Below are 20,814 nucleotides of genomic sequence, written 5' to 3'. Positions count from 1 at the left end.
TACTGGTGATTTTAATGGGCACAGTTTCAGAAGCCATGTCAGAGTGGACACAGGGCTCCCTGGGAGATTCTCCAAAGTTGGGGGAGCAGGGAGGGAGGTGGGTAATTAATATCAAAAAGACAAGAAAAAACTTTGAGAGAGGATAGACTGCTATACTTAAACCAACTCAATTAAGTTGAACAGGAATGGATTGCATTTGTAGGTAGGTTAAAATTGCATAAATTTGGCTGATGGGAATGTTTGTCTTTATAGTTGACATGTCTGCTTTCCCATAGGTCCTGAGGCGCTGGAAGGCAGAGATGGTGTACTTTTTCACTTTTTCATTTGGGGGCCTGACAGAGAGCCTGGAATGTTGTGTATTCACAGGAAGAACTTTGGCGTTTGGAACATTGTAGGGAGAAGGCCAGCATGCACAGTTTGGCAGTGGGAAAGAGTAAAACGCGTTCAGAGACCTGAAAGTAGTCCAGTGGGTTCCCATGTGGACCAGGCAGGATGCTTGCCTCTGTTATTCTAGAAGCTTTTTCCCAAGCTTAAGGATCTTTTTTTATCTTTACATGCCTTTGTTTGAGGTTTATGGTCCATAAATTCATATTTCTGTAGTACAGGAAATGGTGATGATTTTAGGAAGATTGAGGATTCAGGCGTGGTTCAGGAGTTTGGAAAGAAAATACTTCCAGGCTTTGGAAGTAATGAATAACCCTGTTTGGATGGGCATATAAAGGACCACTACTGGGACTTGTAGAAAATAGAACATATTTTAAGCTCTAGGGTTAAATAAGAAGTTATCTCTTATACCTCAAAAGGGATCCAACCTTATTGAACGAGGATCTGACAAGATGTGTATGGATATTTAAAATATGCTCACCTCCAGTTTTAAAATTGAAGTCTAGCATACCTGCAAAAATGTGCGTATTTTAAGACTAGAGTTTGATAGTTTTTAAGGGATACGCCTATGAGTCCTTCATGTAGATGAAAGTATAGAACATCCCAGCACCCTAAAAAGCTCCCGTGTCCACTCTCCCAGGTGATAACTATCTTCTCAAATGACAGCACTACTTTGACGTCTATCACCATAGATTAGTGTTGCCAGTTCTTGCAAGCGGTGTGTGTCCTTTTTCTTCTGACTTCTCCCACAGTATTGTCTGAGATTTATCTATGTTGTTGCATGTAACAGGATTTCATTCTTTCATTGCAACGTAGCATTCCTTTGCATGAATACACTGACACTTATTTAGTCCTTCTATAGTTAATGGACATTTGAGTTGTTTCCAATTTGGGGCTATTACGGACTGCTATATGAACATTTTCCTGTCTTTTAGAGTATATTTCCACTCATAAAATATATTTGCCTTCTGAGCAAACATTTTACCCCAAGAAAGTTATCCCAAAGCAAGGGTACAAGATGCAAGTACACTGTAACATATTTATAACAGTGAAATATTAGAAAGCCTAAATACTCATGAATATGAGATTGTTTAAGTTATAATATATCTATATAGTACCCTTTTGTAGTCACTTAAATGGGTGTGGTAAATCTGCATAGGAACTTGCCCATGATGTATTATTATCGAGTGAAAAGAAGTAGGATTATAAAACATTATGTCTTGTATGATCACATTTATGTAAAATATATACATATATTTTAATATTTTACATATATATGCTGCAGGTATTAAACAGGAAATTATTAAGTGTATTTTTTCTAGGGGATGGTTAGATTAAGGAGAGACCTTCATTTTTAATTCATAATAATTCTATATAATAAACATGTTACCTATTTTGTTTTTGTATTTTTTTCAAGGATTTTATTTATTTATTTTTAGACAGAGGGGAAGGGAAGGAGAAAGAAAGGGAGAAAAACATCAATGTGTGGTTGCCTCTCATGCTCCCCCTACTGGGGACCTAGCCCCCAACCCAGGCATATGCCCTGACTGGGAATTGAACTGGTGACCCTTTGGTTCACAGGCTGGCACTCAATCCACTGAGCCACACCAGCCAGGGCCCTGTGTTACTTATTTTGATGCAAAAACAATGAAAAGGGCACCTTTTACATTTTGAGAAATGAATAGGGCAGGATTCTTAGATGCTAAAGGGAGGCTTCTGAAAATGTTCAGGAGAAAATTTTCAAGAGCCCATGGCACACAGAACTTTGGGGGTAGGGGGTGGCATGGACTGGGAAACCCTGATGACTTGATTGCTATGTATTGCACTGAAGGCTCAATTTTTTGCTAAATTCACCTATAGAAAGTTTCAGTTTGTTCATATTTTTAAAATGATTTTTACTTATTGAAAAAGCAAAAGAAACAGAATTTCTTAATTCTTCAATGAGGAGGAACCCTTGTACATGTTTGTGGGAATGCAAAATGGTGTAGCTACTATGGAAAACAGTATGGAGGTTTCTCAAAAATTAAAAAAAAAGAACTACCATATGATATAGCAGTCTCACTTTGTATCACTAATATCAAAAGAATTGATATTAGGACCTGGAAGAGATATTAGCACTCCAATACTCATTACAGCACAAGATGCGGAGATAACCTAAAAAGTCTACTGATGGATGAATGGATAAAGAAAATGTGGTATATACTTACATTAAAATATTATTCAGCCTTAAAATGTAGAAAATCCTGAGATATGTGATGAAAATGAATTTTGAAGATATTATGCCCAGTGAAATAAGCCAGTCACAAAAGGACAAATATCAAAGGACTCCACTTATATTAGGTTATCTAAAATAATCGAACTCATAGAATCAGAGAGTAGAATGGTGGTTGCCAGGGGCTAGGGAGAGGAGAACCTGGGAAATTGCCTATTAACAGGCATGAAGTTTCTGTTATACAAGATGATTAAGTTCTAGAGATGTGCTGTATAACATTGTCCTAATAGTTCACAATACTGTATCAGACACCTAAAATTTTTTTAAAGGTTCTTGCACTATAAAAATTTTAAAAGTAAAATAGAAAAATCTTCCTCTCTCTCCTGCCCCACAATCAGTTAACTCTTAATATATGTAGTTTTAATGAATAAGAGGCACCTTTTCCAGGCATTAGCCGTGTACATCATAGCTATCCAGTCTCAGAATTAATCCAGTCTCTCAGTCAAGAGATTCAGTGTCTCTCTAAATTTAAAAAAAAAATCTCAATTACAGTTTACATTCAATATTATTTTGTATCAGTGTCAGGTGTGCAGCACGTGGTTAGGCAGTCACATACTTTACAAAGTGTTTCCCCCGATATTCCCAGTACCCACCTGGCGCCATACGTAGTTAGTACAATATTACTGGCTATACTCCCTATGCTGTATTTTACATCCCCACGACTATTTTGTAACTACCAATTTGTACTTCTTTTTTAAATCCTCACTCAAGGATATGTTTATTGATTTTTAGAGAGAGGAAGAGAGACAGAGAGGGAGAGAGAGAAACATCAATTGGTTGCCTCCTATGTGTGCCCCAACTGGGGATCAAACCTACCACCTAGGTATGTGCCCTGACGGGGAATAGAACCTGCAACCTTTTGGTGTACGGGAGGATGCTCCAACCAACTGAGCCACCTGGCCAGGGCCCCATTTGTAGTTTTTAATCCCTTCACTTTTTTCTCACCCAGACCCCCAATCCCCTTCCCCTCTGGGAACCATCAGTCTGTTCTCTGTACCAATGAGTCTGTTTCAATTTTGTTTGTTCATTTATTTTGTTCTTGAGATTCCACATGTAAGTGAAATCACATGGTATTTGTCCTTCTCTGACTTATTTCAGTTAGTATAATACCCTGTAGGCCCATTCCTGCCATCGCAAATGGTAAGATTTCATTCTTTTTTATGGTTGAGCAATATTCCATTGTATGTATGTATCACCACTTTTTATCCACTCACCTATTGATGGGTATTGGATTGCTTCCATATTTTAGCAATTGAAAATAATACTGCATATGTTCTTTTGAATTCATATTTTGGGTTTCTTTGGATAAGTAGCCAGAAATCACTGGGTCATAAGGCAGTTCTATTTTAAATTTTCTGAGGAAACTCCGTACTGCTTTCCAATCTGCATTCCCACCAACAATGCATGAGGATTCCTTTTTCTCTACACCTCCACAAACACTTGTTTGTTGATTTATTTGTTATAGCCATTCTAACAGGTGTGAGGTGATATTTGATTGTGGTTTGAATGTGCATTTCTCTGATGATTAGTGATCTTGAGCATCTTTTCAGATGTCTATTGGCTATTTGTATGTCCTCTTATGAGAAGTGTCTGTTTAGGTCCTTTGCCCATTTTTTAATGGGATTATTTGTTTTTCTGGTGTTGAGTTGTATGAGTCCTTTATACATTTTGGATTCAACCCCTTATTGAATCATTGGCAAATACCTTCTTCTATTTGGGTGTTATCTTTTCATTTTGTTGATGGTTTCCTTTTCTGTACAGAATATTTTAATTTGATGTAATTCCATTTTTAATTTTTTTTCTTTTGTTTCCCTTGCCTGAGAAGATATATAAAAAAAATTGTTGAAAGAAATGTCTGAGATTTTATTGCCTATGTTTTATTACAGGGTTTTTATGGTTTTGAGTCTAATATATGTCTTTAATCCATTTTGAGTTTATTCCTATGTATGGTGTAAGAAGGTAGTCTAGTTTCATTTTTTTTTGCATTTATCTGTCCAATTTTCCCACCATCATTTATTGAATAGACTGTCTTTACCCCATTGTATGTTCTTGCTTCCTTTGTCAAATATTAATTGACCATATAGGCATGGGTTTATTTCTGGGCTCTCTATTCTGTTCCATTGATCTATGTGTCTGTTTTTATGCCAGTACCATGCTGTTTTGATTACTGTAGCCCTGTAGTATAGTTTGATATATCAGGTAGTATGATACCTCTAAATTTGTTCTTTTTCAAGATTGCTGTGGCTGTTCAGGGTCTTTTGTAGTTCCACATACATTTTTAGGTTATTTGTTGTAGTTCTATGAAAAATGCCATTGGTGTTTGATAGGAATTGTGTTGAATCTATACACTGCTTTGGGGAGTGTCTCTTACATTCTAGGCAGTGCTCTAGGAACTAGAGGGAAAGCTGTTTTCTGCCACTTGAACATTTATACAGCTCTTCCATGTGCCAAGTGCCATGTTAGTGCAGTTGAGAATAAGACAGATGTGGTCCTGCCATTCTAGATGCAGGCAGATAAGAGACTAGAAATGCAAATGGACAAAAGCAAATCAGACTGTGGTAATTGCTGGGAAGAAAGAGATGGAGTCCTCTGAAAGGGAGTAACAGAGGGTACTAGTCTAGATAGATGACTAGAAAATCTTTCTGAGGAGGAGATGTAGAAGTCAAGGGAATTCCAGCAGAGGGAATAGCAAGTATGCAACCGCAGAGAAGAAAGCCTTGGCAAAGATTGAAGGTCAAGGTGGCTAAGATGTGGTGGGCAAGGTGGGAAAGAATATGAGATGCCACTGGCAAGGTGGGAAGGGTTAGACCATACCTGTCCTTGAGAGACCTGGGAGAGTCTGGACTTTAATCTAGGTATAATCAGGAGTCACTGAAGGCTCTAGGCAGAGGAGTGGTATTATCAAAGTTGTTTTTAAAAGATTTCTGCAACTGCCTTGTGCAGGATGGATTAGAATAGCACTAGAAAGCTAACATAGAGATCAAATAAGAGGCCACTGCAGTGTCCACACAAGAGATGCTGGTGTCTTGGGTTAAGACAGTAGAGAGGACCATACCAAGATCTTGTTCTGCAACCAGCATCTGGTATTTAAAATGTTGGAATTCCCAAGTTCCAGGGATATGGAAGCTGTCTTTCCAAGCTCCTAGGGAGCTCAATTTCCCCAAAGGAATGAGCATACAAATTCAGAGGCTAAGTGTACAGGAGAATTTATAGCAGTATTGCTCACAGGCAAAAATACTGGAATTGAGGGAATGCCCACCAGGAGGGGATACTTTAGAGTGTCTCCAGGTGACTTGGGGGTGTTCCACAAAATATTGTTGAGTAAGAAAAACAAGATGCAGAATGTTTAAAATTTCATATAAAAAGCAAATCCTTATATATGTATGTTTGTATATGATTATAGGAGCAATAGAAAAATGGAAGGCTTCATATTAAGTTGTTAATGTGAGCTTGTTGGAACTAGAAATGGAGGAGAAAATCAAACAAAAAAATGAAAAAGAAAAGAAAACTTATTAAAAAGGACAAATACATACACATTCATGTTTTAAAATAAGATGTTATATATGTATAAGAATATTTTAAAAAATAATGCAATTGTTAAGAAGCTGGCATTAGACTTATTTTTGGCTGGACTTGAAGCATAAGACCTATTTGCAGCAGGAACTTGTCCGACAAAGGATAGCTGTCCTGTTCTCTGAGTCAGAACTGAGCCCCCAGTAGGATCCCTGCTAACTCCTATTGTTTGCCCTCCTGTATCTTTGCCCATGAAAATGATATAGGAATGCACTTGACTTTTTTGAAAATCACATTTCCTTTCAACAGTCACTTCTAGTTCAGTAATTTTACAGAAGGCAAAATATAATCCCTAATCTAGATACTTCTAGCACAGGGAAATCTCTTTACTCCCCTCCAATAATCTCAGTAGACTTTGTGGCTTAGCCCAGTGCCTGGCATACACAGCTCAGGGTGTTTGGTAAATAAGCAAATGACATGCTCTTATGACCTCCAAAATGATTTCCCCTAAAAACTGGCATCCTTTAGGGCAAGAAAGAGAAAAAGCACTAAAGCTGGGGTTTCAGTTGCCTCATCTAGCAAGCTCTGCTCAGTTAGTTTTTCCTCTCTAAAAACGTACCATAAGGGTACAAAAGGAAGTTATAGCGTAGTATAAAGTGTGATAAAAATTAGATGTATTATTAGAATGGAGGTAAAATCTATTTTTTCCTATATCATATTTAATACTAGCTGTCTCTGAGTGATAAAATTTAGGTTATGTTAGTCAAATGTCTCCTTTTTTACTCATTTGTACTTTTAACTTTTTCTATGGTTCTCATTTATGTTATAATAATGATTTTTAAAAACCTTTCAGTTGTACCTAGCTCATGATAGATCTGCAATAAATAGTTGTTAAATATTGCCTATTTAAAGAAAGCAGTACAAAAGCACTTCATAATTGCTATTCAGAGATAACTTTTAATACCCCTGTATAGAATTTTCCAGTTTTTGATAAAAAATTTATCTAAAAGGTTTTTTTTCCAATTTTAAAATTATTTTATTGTTCAATTACAGTTGTCTGCATTTACCCTCCACCACTCCCCCCAACCCCAGCCAAGCCCACCTCCCTCCCTTGCTTCTACCCTCTCCCTAGGTTCTGTCTATGTGTCCTTTATAGTAGTTCCTGAAAACCCTTCTCCCCACTGTCCCCTCTCTCCTCCCCTCTGGTTATTGTTAGATTGTTCTTAACTTCAATGTCTCTGGTTATATTTTGTTTGCTTTTTTCTTTTGTTGATTAGGTTCCAGTTAAAGGTGAGATCATATGGTATTTGTCCCTCACCGCCTGGCTTATTTCACTTAGCATAATGCTCTCCAGTTCCATCCATGCTGTTGCAAAGGGTATAAGCTCCTTCTTTCTCTCTCCTGCATAGAATTCCATTGGGTAAATATACCATAGTTTTTGGATCCACTCATTTGCTGACGGGCACTTAGGTTGCTTCCAGTACTTGGCTATTGTAAATTGTGCTGCTATGAACATTGGGGTGCATAGGTTCTTTTGGATTGGTGTTTCAGGGTTCTTAGGGTATAATCCCAGCAGTGGAATTGCTGGGTCAAAGGGCAGTTCCATTTTTAGTTTTCTGAGGAAATTCCATACTGTTTTCCACAGTGGCCGCACCAGTCTGCATTCCCACCAACAATGTACCAGGGATCCCTTTTCCCCGTATCCTCTCCAACATTTGTTTATTTGTTTATTTGTTTATGTTGGCCACTCTGACCGGTGTGAGATGGTACCTCATTGTGATTTTAATTTGTATCTCTCTGATGGCTAGTGATGCTGAGCATCTTTTCATATGTCTCTGGGCCCTCTGTATGTCTTCCTTGGAGAAATGTCTGTTCAAGTCCTTTGCCCATTTTTTAATTGGGTTGTTTGTCTTCCTGGAGTGGAGTCATGTGAGTTCTTTATATATTTTGGAGATCAGACCCAACTTACACCATACACAAAAATAAATTCAAGGTGGATAAAAGACTTAAATATAAGTTGTAACACCATAAAGGTCCTAGAGGAGAACATTGGCAGGAAAATCTCAGACATTCCACGCAGCAACATCCTCACATGCACGTCCCCTAAAGCAAGGGCCATAAAGGAAAGAATAAACAAATGGGATCTCATCAAAATAAAAAGCTTCTGCATGGCTAAAGAAAACAGCATTAAGATGAAAAGAGAACCAACAGTATGGAAAAACATATTTGCCAATGATACCTCAGACAAGGGTCTGATCTCTAAAATAGTTTTTTGAAGATGGGATTTTAGTAACCTCTTCCTCTTTTTTGTCTTATCTTTTACCCATCTTTCTCCCTGACTCTCCCATTAAAGTTATTGAGAAAATTAGCTACGAACTGGATCAGAAATACATGTCAGAAGCAAAGTGACCCATCTTGCTAGGGTCTGAAATATAAAAAATCCTATGAATTGACTCAATAGAGATTTCCAGGCACCTTCACTAGGGGTACGACATTCTGGAAAGTCAGTGTCCCTCTGTGTTGGACACTGCAAAACTCTGCATCTCTCTTTTGCAGGCATTTTCAGCTTATTACTATGTGATGAAGTTTTTAAACCTTACATCAGAGGAACCCATCTCTCAGGAAAAGATGATTGACACAATAAAAAAATTCTGCTCTCGGCCTTGGAAAGAGGTGAGTGACTAGGCATAGTAGCTATTACCATTGTTCTGTGCCCTTAACAACAGAGGATGGGAATCTGCCCTTCAGGTTGTGCTAATTTGACCAAGATACAATAAACATGTTAGGGAAGCCCAAATGGAGCAATCAGAAATGGGTTCATCAACATTTTCTAATAACTCGGCATTCAATGGCTTAAACAAAAAAGGTCTCATGTTCCTCACCTAATGAGAAGTCTGGCAGTAGGCAGCTGCTGGCATCAGGTCAGCAGCAGCTTGACTCTAACTCAGCCATTACTTCTGTTTTGTTGTTATGCCTATTTTTTCATGGACACAAGATCTAGCTTCAGGGATCACAGCCACGCTCAAGGTCAGAAGAAGGGTAGAACCAGATACATCTACTCCTTTTTACAGGAAGGCAAAAACAATCCCAGAAGCTCTTTAGCAGTTTCTCTTGTATTTCATTGGCTGGAACTGGATGGGAGAACGGAGTGCACAGGATTTTAAGACTGGACGAGAGCCTCAGATCCATCAAGAGCTGCTTCCTGGATCTGGGCACATTGTCACCCACTCCCCTACCCAAACACCCAAATTAGAGTTTTATTAGCAAGAAAGATGGGCAATTCACAGAACCTTCCACAGACACCATTGTATTAAGACCCTTTCTCCACTGCCCAGGTCCAAAATATCTCTTACTTATAAATTTGAAGCACAATGTTTTTGTCTGAGGCACTGAGTCACTCAAGATTCGGTGCTATTTGATAAAAGTTTCCAGGAAGAAAAGAGCTATGGGGTCTACTCTCATTTAAAAAGATCATCTAGGTCTCTAGATTCTAGGGATAGTGCAAAACAGCAGCTGTTTCAAATTGACACCGTTGCAAAAGTGAATGGTGCTTTCATTCTGAAAAAATGCAATTAATTAAAAATGGATGCTGTTCTCATCAGCAATGACAAAGGAGGAAGAAAGGTTGTGCAAGAGCCTGGAGGTTTGGAATTCTCCCTAAGTATTTTGAGTTAACATAGGAAGGAAGGGTATTTAGGGCTTTTTTTTAAACTTTTAAAAAAGATTTTATTTCTTTTTAGAGAGGGGAAGAGCAGGAGAAAGAGAGGGAGAGAAACATCTGTGGTTGCCTCTTGCATGCCCCCTACTGGGGACCTGGCCCACAACCCAAGCATGTGCCCTGACTGGGAATCGGACTGGTGACCCTTCGGTTCGAAGCTGGTGCTCAATCCACAGAGCTCCACCAGCCAGGGCTCTTTTTTTTCTTTTTAATTTTTTAATATATTGATTGATTTTGAGAGCGAGAGAGAGGGTGGGGGAGACAGAGAGAGAGACAGAAAGAGAGAAACATCAATTTGTTGTCCCACTCATTTATTCATTCACTTGTTGCTTCTTATATGTGCCCTAACCAGGGATAGAACGCACACCCTGGCATATGGGAACAACGCTCCAACCAACTGAGCTACCCCACCAGGGCTCAGGACTTTTTGAAAGAGCTGCTCAAATATGGCCCAGCACCTTACAATTTGCAAAACACTTAGGGGAGGCATTTTGCAGTTGGTGGTGATCTGTGGAGGAAGATGAACATCTTGGAGTTGGGGAAATTCGACATCAGGCCTATGTATGGCTGCCAAGGAGGGAGATTGAGGCTGCACTTTGAAAAAAAATTACTTCTTGTTCAGAGTGAAAACTCGTGTCAGGTTTTCTCTCTTTACCCTCATCTACTTCCTATTTCATCAGATTACATTCAGTTGGGAATCTCCCAGTATGCAGACCTATATGTCTGCTCAGGTAAGTCACGTAAGGAATTGTTCAGGAGCTGAGGCCCTGGGAAGTAGGGTCAGAAAGGCCTGCATTTGGGAGAAATTCTAAAACATTTAGTGGGGGAGGGATGTGGGAATATGGGGTGGGTGGGGAATGGAGTTGTAGATGAGATCCAGAGCCTAGAATGTTGAGATGGGTGTTATCAACCAGTGCTCATTTTTTCTAACTGCATTGTTCATCTATATGGAAAGAGCATAGTTTGGGGTTTTTTCGTTGTCAAATATTGTTATAGGGTAACTCTTTTCTTCTTTTTTTGCTATCCTCAACATGAGGAGGAACTGCCATCCCAGTGTGACTTTAGTGTGGGAATGTCCCTTCTAAACACCTTTGACAGGCAGAGAGCTACCAATTGTTAAGCATATATTATGTGCTGAAAAGTGGGCTAGGTGCTTTATACATACTATAACAGTGCTGCCTGTCCCTTCTTTGGCAGGGGAAATAAAACGCAAGGGAGGGTGAATTTTCATCCTGTTTGGAGAGCACATAGTATTGAATCCACAAGGATTAACGTGATCAATTCTGGGGTGTAAAAGGTTTAAGGATTAAGAAACACAAATTATTTTAACGTAAAGTACAGCACAGGTAATATAGTCAGTATTATTATAACTAAGTATAATGTCAGTGAGTACTAGATTTACTGGGGTGATCACTTTGTAAGTTATGTAAATGTCTAATCACTATGTTGTGCACCTGAAACTAATATAGTATTTTGTGTCAACTGGTATTAAAAAAAAAAACATGATCAAGTCTGGATTGATGTACCAGGTGGATGCCTTTGGCTTCTATATTGTTGGCTAGTATCATAAATAATCATCAGCAGGCTAGATTGCATAGCCAATGTACAGTTTCCCAGAAGGAGGAGGGGCATAAGAATGTTGAAGAATTCAAGGAAATTAGGCCAAAATGGCATTCCCCCAAGGGATAGGCAAGCCTTCAAGATCCTGTGGGGTTGCTGGCAGTGGATTCTTGAAATTTGTATCCCATAGGGGTTTTTTGTTTGACTGGCCTGCCAGGACTACATCAAATGGGAGAAGTGGTCTTTTGACAAAGGAAAAGCAGAGTGCAGAAAGCAAGGGGTAGGGACCTAGTCAGGCAAAATCAATTGATGTCACACCAAGGTCTCAGGAGAACATCACATACAGAGGAGATGATCAAAGAGTAATTTCAAGGACTGTGATAAAAAGTTTCCAAGCTGGGTCATTTGAAGAATTCCATCAGAGCAAGACAATTCAGGCTAGGTGTGGAATTAGTTTTCCAGAGATTGAGGGCTGACAGGAGCCAAGTTTGAAAGACTCCAGCTAGCAGTTAAAGGTTAGAGATGGGGTATTCCTTGTGAGGGAAGAGAAATCTGGGCAAAAGAGGGGTAGGCAGGCAACCAGGAAGCCCTACATATAAAACACCTGGCGTAATTCCTAGTACATGCTTAACAAATGCTAGCGCTCTCACTTCCTAAGGTGTATGTACTACAGGAGGGAATGTCTATCTCAAGGGCTGAGGAACAGGGCAGTAGAAAGAACTCTGAGCTGAACTAGAGATGTCCTGGCCTGTTGGCCTTGAGGGGAGAAGAGGAGCAGAGCCAGCTGTGGGCATCCTGGCATATATTCACAACAACTAGGCAAAGTAAAGGCAAGGGTTGGCAGGTAGCTATTAATTCCTTCATTCAGGAGTAGGGTGAACACACGAAGCACTCAAAAAGACCCCTTTGCATGACTTACATGCAAAAAAAAAAAGTAAGGACAGCGAATAGAACCCACTGAAGGAGCACAGCACCATTCCCAAATCCTGCTGGAGAGGACAGCTTTCAGGTCCATGTGAGCTGAGGCTTCCCCCTCTTGATCAACTGAAAAAGAGATCTTGGAGAGTTGCCTGTTACACAAGCATGATGTTTCCCTCACTTCATTTCCAGCTGAAGACGAATTTTGGTGATGTGAAGGAGAAGTACCTGAGTGAATACTGCTTTTCCGGAACTTACATTATCTCTCTTCTTCAGACGGGCTATCATTTCACACCTGATAACTGGAAGAATATTCATTTCATGGGCCAGGTACTTATTGGGTTGGGGTGGGGGTTGGGTTGTTGTGACTGAAGCAGCTTTGGGCTTGAAAGAGGTAGGAGTCAACCTGATTTAAGTTTTGGCCTGATGTCCTATTCTACCACTTCACCTCTAACCCACACTGGCATTTTGTGCCAAACCCTCCTAGTTTTGTTGACCATCCAGTTGTAGATATCCTATCTAAGGAGAGCTTCCTGCATTCTCAGACTCTCCTTTCTGCTTACATAACAGTGACAAATTCCTTATAAAACAAAAAAAGTGAGATGTTATAGTAATGTTACAGTATTTTAGTAGCCACAGTGATTCTGCGTGCTGACCTCAACATCCATCCTGAAGACCCCTTCCATGAATCAGGAAAGGATGATTATGGTTTCTCATAAGGGGGTAAAGTCTTTGTTGGTTGGTTGTACCTTTAAGGTTGACCAATCTGAAAACTCAGTGTGAAGAAAGCAATGAGTGGCTGTGAATGAGGGTCTTTGCTTAGAAGCCAGGCTCAGCAGGAGCCTAAAGAGGAAAGCTCACTGCTGTGCTTTATCGTAGCGCCACCTGCAGGTATCCAGACAGAGAAGCATTTACATCTGCACCGTGGCTCATGGACAGGCAACTCACACTTGAAAAATATCAAGAGCAGTATTTCTGTACATTTTATGCTTATACCCAATGATGGTAAAAAGTTTACCCCTTTATTAAATTTGGTGATTTTGAGCAAAAAGAAAACCATTAAGGCAGAGGACTTGTAGCAGCCTTGAGGATAATTCAAATACAACTCTTTCCTTGTTTTAGTATCCATCTTCCTTCTCTCCCATTAGTTTATTTTGTCTGTTTGAAGGACATGTCTATATCAAGTTTACAAGTGATTTATATTATTTGAACTCCAATAAATAATCCAGTATCTCTAAACCCTGGATGACTCTAGTTCTGGAGCTTTCCTTGACACACCACAGTCAGATAAGGTTCCTCTCCCCTATAAAGGGAAATGGTTTTTTTAGAGATTAATTCCAGTATTGGTAATGGGTTAAGAAAGAGGAACATTTCCACATGGTATTGGCTGGAAGGTAAATTGGCACAACCTTTGGGGAGACTGAGTTGGCAATATGTGCTAAGAGCTCTAAAATATGCACCTTACTTTATCTACTTACTCCATTTCTGGGATTTATAAATAATGGATAAGGTGAGTAAAAATTAACATATAAGGCAGTTCATGCCAGTGATGATGTTATTGAATTCCTTTAAGGGACATGGGATGATGCTTACAAGGTATTGTTAAGTGAGTGATTCTACATACAATTTAATTTCTTTTTTTTTTTTTTGTGAAGAAGAAAACTTCACAGAGATGACTGGAAGGATATGTCACAAAATAATACCAGCAACTTCTGGGTGTTGAAGTATAGGTGGTTTTTCCTTTTTTAGGATTATGTGTACTTTCTAACTTTTCTACCGTGACCATGTATAACTCATGTAATAAAAATATTTCCAAAACTATTATTCATAGACTATATACTCCAATAAGTGGTGAGGCAACTGGAAAATGTTCCTAGGAACGAGGCAGGGTCAGAGCATATTTTGATCACTTAATAAGAATCCTTTCCCCTGCATATGCTGTCTTCCAACTGCCATAGTTGCATCATAAAGAAGTCCTGGTTTTATATGGATGAGATTCCCAGCCCTGACAAAGATCATTATCCCTAATGCTTTGCCTGCCTTCTGTCACCTCCCACCTCCCTTCCCAACCCCTGACCCCCAACATTCACACACACGATGAACGAGGAATGCAAATCTCCAAAGGCCCATTTAAGTTCTCTTTAAATTCCATGGGAGAATTGGGCAGTTTGTCACAAAGATCCTCTCTGAATTTTGAGAATATAGTAGTGAGGCTCCAAACTCTCCATAATCACGTGCTCCTGCTCCATTTTCCCCCCAGTTTAGAACATAGAAGTAATCCCTGTAGAGAACTGAACGCGGTGCTCTCTATCCTCTGGCTGCTTAAGTGTAATGAATGGGGTTGCATGAAAACTCACCAGAAACAACAGATTTTTCCTCACTGTTTGCAGATCCGGAACACTGATGTGGGATGGACTTTGGGCTACATGCTGAACCTGACCAACATGATCCCAGCTGAGCAGCCGATGTCCACACCTCTCTCCCATTCTACCTATGTCTTCCTCATGGTCTTCTTCTCTCTGATCCTGATTGCAGTGGTTGTCATAGGCTTGATTATCTTTCACAAGCCTTCAATTTTCTGGAAAGACATGGTATAGCAGGAGCAGCTGAAATCTGCTGGCTGGAGTGAGAAAAAAAACTTGTTCAGGGAGCACTTTCTGCCACAGTGGTGCGCAAGGTCATCATCCTTCCTTGCTCACGAAGGCCAGTCTTGACCATTATAAAGCTTCCTTGGTTTTACTGAAGCCTTTCCCTGGAAGGTATTCACCACCTTCTGCCTCAAAGACTTCCTGGTGGATATTGTCTCTTTTGTGAGTCTTTCCCAACTCCAGCCCCTCCTTCCTTTTTTGTACTCTGTGCTCATGTAGGTCTTAAAAACCTGCCACCTTTCATGACCTTTGCTTTATAAAAGAACAATATTGGCTTCGTCCAGAAGAACAGAGTCCTGAGTCCTGTGCTGAGAAATTGTGCTGGCTAAAAGAAGATTCTCAGCTGTATTCTTACAGACCCTTTCTCTCCCATTTCCCATTTATTAAGAAAGCCATACAGTGCCTTTGGAGAAGACAGACACACATTCCATTTCAGCCTGCCTTTGCATGGGAGAATTTTCTAGACTAGGCAAATATGTCTAGGACCAAAGAGTCTTGCAAGGGAATTTATGTGCTTGTGCCAGTTAATACTATACTTAATCCGAGCCAAAACAAGGATATGGATGGGTCACACGTTCCTGGGTGATGCCAAAATGCTACACAGTTGAACACCCAGACTAGATTTCTAAAAAGCTGATGTACATACAGGCATTCAGATATCAGGGTATATATTACATGGTAAGTGTATACATACCAGGAAGAAAAATGTAGTTACAATGCTGGGTTGGGAAGTGCATCCTCCACTGCAGTTATTGAGGTTTTGTTTTTATTGTAGTAAAATACATATAACATGAAATTCACCACTTTAACACGTACAATTCAGTGGCACTGCACTCGCAATGTTGTGCGACCATCACCACCACCTAACTGCAGAATATTTTCATCACCAAGAAATTGGCTAGAGACAAGACCATTCCCGGGGAGGCTCAAGCCACCAACCTTTCAGTTAATATGCAATATACTAACTGCACCATGAAAATGCTACTGGATTTTAAAGCCATGCTGTATCTCACTTCCCAGGGCTTACTTTAGGGAGAAAGTTGCATTAGTGCAGTGTGCTGCACCTTTTTGCTGTTACGGTATTTATACATCAAAATGTGCCAGGAATCAGACCTGAAAGTGTTGATGCTACTCCTGTCACACAAGCATGGGTTCTACTTACTTACTCCATGGAATATTTTGTGAGAGAAACTGCAGCTATGGACCTTGTCACGGAAATATGAAGAGACCCTGTGCCCACTTCCTTTGAGGATTGCTATTAAGAGTTACCTTCTAAGCAGGATGGAGTGGCAATGTGTTACTCTGACCTTGCCCGAGGCTCTCCATCTCTGGATCTGGGGAGTGACTATTGAGCTGATGTGGGGCAGGGTGGAGGGGAGAAGGGAAAGCTCTCCCACAAACTAGAAGCCAAATATCCCTACATTTCTTGAAGAACCAAGTCATTTTTTACAATATCCAGGTGGATATAAGTGTAATAAAGCTGTGGACAGGAACATTTTCTTCTCTGATACCCACAAATGAACTTGTTGTACCTTGATAAGGAATAAGAAGCCAAATTAGGACATGTTTAACCTCTTTCTAATAGTAGTTAGCTATACTGTTATAGCTAGTATTTATTGAGCATTTGTTGTGTACTATGCTCTGTGACCAAGTGCATTACGTTTACTTTCTCCTGGAATCCTCACAATAATATGGAATACTATCATTCCACTTCATAGGAGCAGCAGGTGAGGCTAAGAAAGGTCAAGTTACTTGCTCAAAAGGCTGAGCTAAAGCCTGGCATGCACTAAACCATTATTTTCTCTCCCAAATATACTACTAGACAGTCTCCTTATAACTTCCAAGCATGCACTTAAGTATGCATGAATACACGGTTTATGGGCATGGTGGAAAGGGAAGTAGACACATGACCTATTTCCTAATGGACGTGGAATTTAACATTGCTTTAAGTTCACAAAGGCTGTCATGGCAACGCTGATATTCTGTTCATATACTTTGCATGCTAACATATGTGATGTATGATGCTTATCAATGATTCCCGTACTCCTGGCTCCTTAATTATATGGCTTGCTCACTGAACAGCAGAATCAAATCAAATAAAATAATCAAAATCAGAATCAAATAAATAGTAGTTGATGATAATGATGAAAATAAAAGGTCATATAAATAGAGCCACTAGCAGCAGCTCCTTTCTTACTTATGTCTGCACATACAAAGCACCATCAGGCACATTATCTATTCTGGTCCTAAAAAAACCCCCAAGAGTATAATTTCCATTTTACAAACAAGGGTCACACAAAGTAGTACATGGCAGAACTGATACTGAAACTCAAGTCTCTGCCCCAAGTTTATGGCTTTTTGTTTTCTAAACACTACCCCTCGGCAAGCTGAAATTAGAATTCACAAGTTTCCTTTTGTAAACACTGAAATTTTTCCTATTCCATTTGTCTTATTGCCTGGACTCTCCCCTCTTACCTGCTAATGAAACCTTAAAGGTGTTTGGGAGCCAAACTCCACTTATAAATCTCAAATCATGGAGATGATCAGCAGGCACAACCTAATCTGTTATAGGGAAAGAGTGTTTTGAGGCAGATCTAGGAAACTGCTATTGGCCATTCTGGATGAGGAAGGCCAAATAAAATAGATTACTATCAAATAATTTTAATAATGGATTGCCCACTGGTCATAAATGATTACCATTCCTTCTTGGACTTTCACCCAAAATTGGTTCTGGTCACCCCATTCCTTTAGAAAGTGGGAAACTTTCTATTTCTATGAAACCACAGGGGTTAAAATTAGAAGTGGTTATTTCTGTAGACAAAAAAAAATGAAGTTAATTAGGGTGTGCATGTGTGTGTATGACAGGGACAGAAAGATAGAAATATAAAAGTTTCACCTTAATAAGAAAATAAAATGTGATATAAATAAAAGTTTTTAAAAAGTATACTTCATTTTAATATTGTATCAATCAAGACATCTGGAAGAAAAATATGGTACAATCAAACTAGGTTACTATGGAGAGTTTAATAAAGTGACTATATCCAAAATATGAACACTTTAACATGTAGTTAATATAAATATTAATGAGATGTTTATTTTTTTCATATTAAGCTTTTGAAACCTATTGTGTGTATATTATACTTACTGCACATCTTAATCAGGACTAGTAGATTTCAAATGCTCCAGGTCATGTGTGACCAGTGGCTACTGTACTGGATAGCACAGCAATCTAAAAACTACATGCAGAGCCAAAAGGACACAGGCAATAATGTTTTGTCTTTCTCCTGAGGGAAGGCTTTTTAAAAAACAGGTATAGATGCTATAACCTTCTTGATATTATTTATTATCTATGAAGTTTAACATTCTTAAACAAGTTTTTAAGACTCCAGCTCTGTATTTCACTTTATTCCTCAGGTTTTGTTGCCTTTTTTTGTGAAGACAGAGATGCCTGTTATTCAGGCCAACATGCCCAACCTTTGGAAAATTCAGTCTGGATTCAAAAATAATACAAGTAATTTTGATGCTTATATTTTATGGCCAAAATGTATATTTGAATATTAAAATAAAGATAAGCCTCTTAATAGCTCACTAAATTTACCATAAAATCATAAAATCACTATTAAAGTATGTTCTTTTTATTGTCAGTTTAAAATATGAGCCAAATTTCACCCACACTGGTCTGGTCCCTCTCTGATTCAGGTGCTAATCATTGCTATCTTGTAAGAACATGGCAGTTGCTCCTAGTCAGCTGTGCTCATTAATGATATGCTTCAGTTTTTAAAAAATTAATGATAACAACCTCAAAGTTTCAGTAGCTTACCATGCTAAACATTGATTTTCTCGCTCATGGGTCTCCAATTCAGCTGGATAGCTCTGCTTCAGGCAGTAAGTGCAGGCCTGCTGTATGCGTCTCACATTATCCTTGTCTGGTGGTTTCCTGAGTCATATTCTCATGCTGAATGTCAGGGAAACAAGAGATTGAGCGGAAACATAGAATCCCTGGCCATAAGATAATGGCCAGGGCGGCCTGTCACTTCCATCCACATTCTATTGACCAAAATTTTAAGTCATATGACCAAGCCCCACATTAGCAAGTTGGAAAAACACTGCGAAGAATGGCAAAGTCATATGGCAAAGGACATGGATGATTAATTCTAACAGAGAAGGAGTGAAGCATCGGGCCCAGGTTTCAATGTACCACAGTGTTTCACTAACTCAAATGTAAAGTATGTCTTCTGTAAATTACAATCTACTTATCTTTCCATGGAATATTCTTTTAAAAACATGTCATTACTTCCAAGATGTCATCAAACTGCAACTCCTTCCCACAGCCTTAACCAGGGTGCTCTGGAAGCTGCCGAATTAGCCTCCCCTTCTAAAATGGTAGATTTTCTAAGAGACCATGTATCTATTTATTGTCCTTATTTTATCTGCTTAGGACCATGTATAGTTAACTACCCAAATTTTCATTTGTACGAGTCTAATAAACTGAACACACCCTGTTTTACCACAGTTACGATGGATTTTTTAATAATGCGGAAAGAAGTGTCTCCACAAGCCTTCTCTTTAGAAGTGGCATTTAAGACTGTACATGTGATAAAATCATTGCTATACCTTTTGCATTTTTCTATTTTAAATAAATTTCTAAATTTAAATTTATGATACAATCATGGCATCATGAGCACCTGAGTTGACTTTTTGTTTTTAGGTCCCTTCTGTGTGTTTGTTAAATAGCAAAGCTCACCAGCGAACGATTAGTCATGGACGAGTGGGATCCTGTCACCTAAAGAAACAACTCCTAATAATGTGAAAGGGAGGAAAGAAAGCCTTGGGAGTTAGGCAGGGAATAGAGTGTGCTTAGGATCACCTAAGCTGAACTCTACTTTCCTCCTAAATCTGTCCCTCCTCCTGCATTTTACCATGATTAATGGCATCATTGCCTTAAGTAACCAAGATCAGAATCAACTTCATCAATAGGACCTGCCCATTTTTCCTTTTCACCATTTTTTATTTTGATTCCCCTTTCCAATCTTATTGTTACCACCCCAGTAAAGACCTGATAACAGGAATGATGGTCTTGTCATCAATCCATTACTGCCAGATTAATCTGTATAAAAAGCAGGCCCAATCACATGGCTCCCCACCTGAAACTGTTGGTGGCTTTCCATTGCCTACAAAATAAGGTGAAACTTTCCAACAGATATTTGAGTCTTTTGATCCATGCCTGATTCTTCACCTGACACTGTTCAGGTTATTTGCTCAACTTGGAATACCTTTGTCCCCGCTCTACCTTCAAAGATCAGTTTAAATGTTCCTTCAGTGAAGTGTTCTCCAAATCTCCAACTCTGAATAAACTGCTTTTTTCCTTTGCTACCACAGCCCTTTATCTGTATCTTCAGTAGGACACTCAGACCATTCTATTCAGTGTCTGGGTTATGCTGCTTGAGGGTAAGATATGTGACCTATTTCATTCTGAAAAGCTGGGCTCAGGGCATTTTAGGAGGAACCAGGTAAAAGTCCTAGTTAATCTCTGTCCACTGCCAGAGGGCTGGTCCATACCGCTATTTCTGCTTCAGTATCCTTATTTATATTATCTCTTGATATGTCCATCCTCTTCCTCCAGCTTTTAAGGACCAGCTCAACTCCTGATTCCTCAACAAAGCCCTCTTTGATTATCCACAGTGAATTTTCCTTCTTGGACCATACATTTAGTTTCTGTACGGCTAACCACTCAGCTCTTGATTGTACATATTAAAGTAGAATTTTAAGGATTAGAATGCACCTTAGTAAGTCACCCTAAT

General features: G+C 39.2%; 1 protein-coding gene across 5 annotated transcripts in view; it reads left to right on the top strand.

The window, feature by feature from the left end:
* Window positions 1–19,672, top strand: part of ENTPD1 (ectonucleoside triphosphate diphosphohydrolase 1) — a 100,551-nt gene extending 80,879 nt beyond the window's left edge. For all 5 annotated transcript variants that reach the window (XM_053922411.2, XM_053922413.1, XM_053922410.2 and 2 more), the window contains 3 exons: window positions 8,726–8,842; window positions 12,558–12,695; window positions 14,756–19,672. In XM_053922411.2, coding sequence (XP_053778386.1) covers window positions 8,726–8,842; window positions 12,558–12,695; window positions 14,756–14,962 — 462 coding nt within the window. In that variant the 3' untranslated portion in view covers window positions 14,963–19,672. The remainder of the gene's footprint in view (window positions 1–8,725; window positions 8,843–12,557; window positions 12,696–14,755) is intronic.
* The last annotated feature ends 1,142 nt before the right edge of the window (window positions 19,673–20,814 follow it).

This window comes from Desmodus rotundus, chromosome 4, assembly GCF_022682495.2.
Source record: "Desmodus rotundus isolate HL8 chromosome 4, HLdesRot8A.1, whole genome shotgun sequence".
Classification (NCBI taxonomy): Eukaryota; Metazoa; Chordata; class Mammalia; order Chiroptera; family Phyllostomidae; genus Desmodus; species Desmodus rotundus.
The sequence above is the reverse complement of the archived record's forward strand: the minus strand, read 5'-3'. Positions and strand labels throughout refer to the sequence as shown.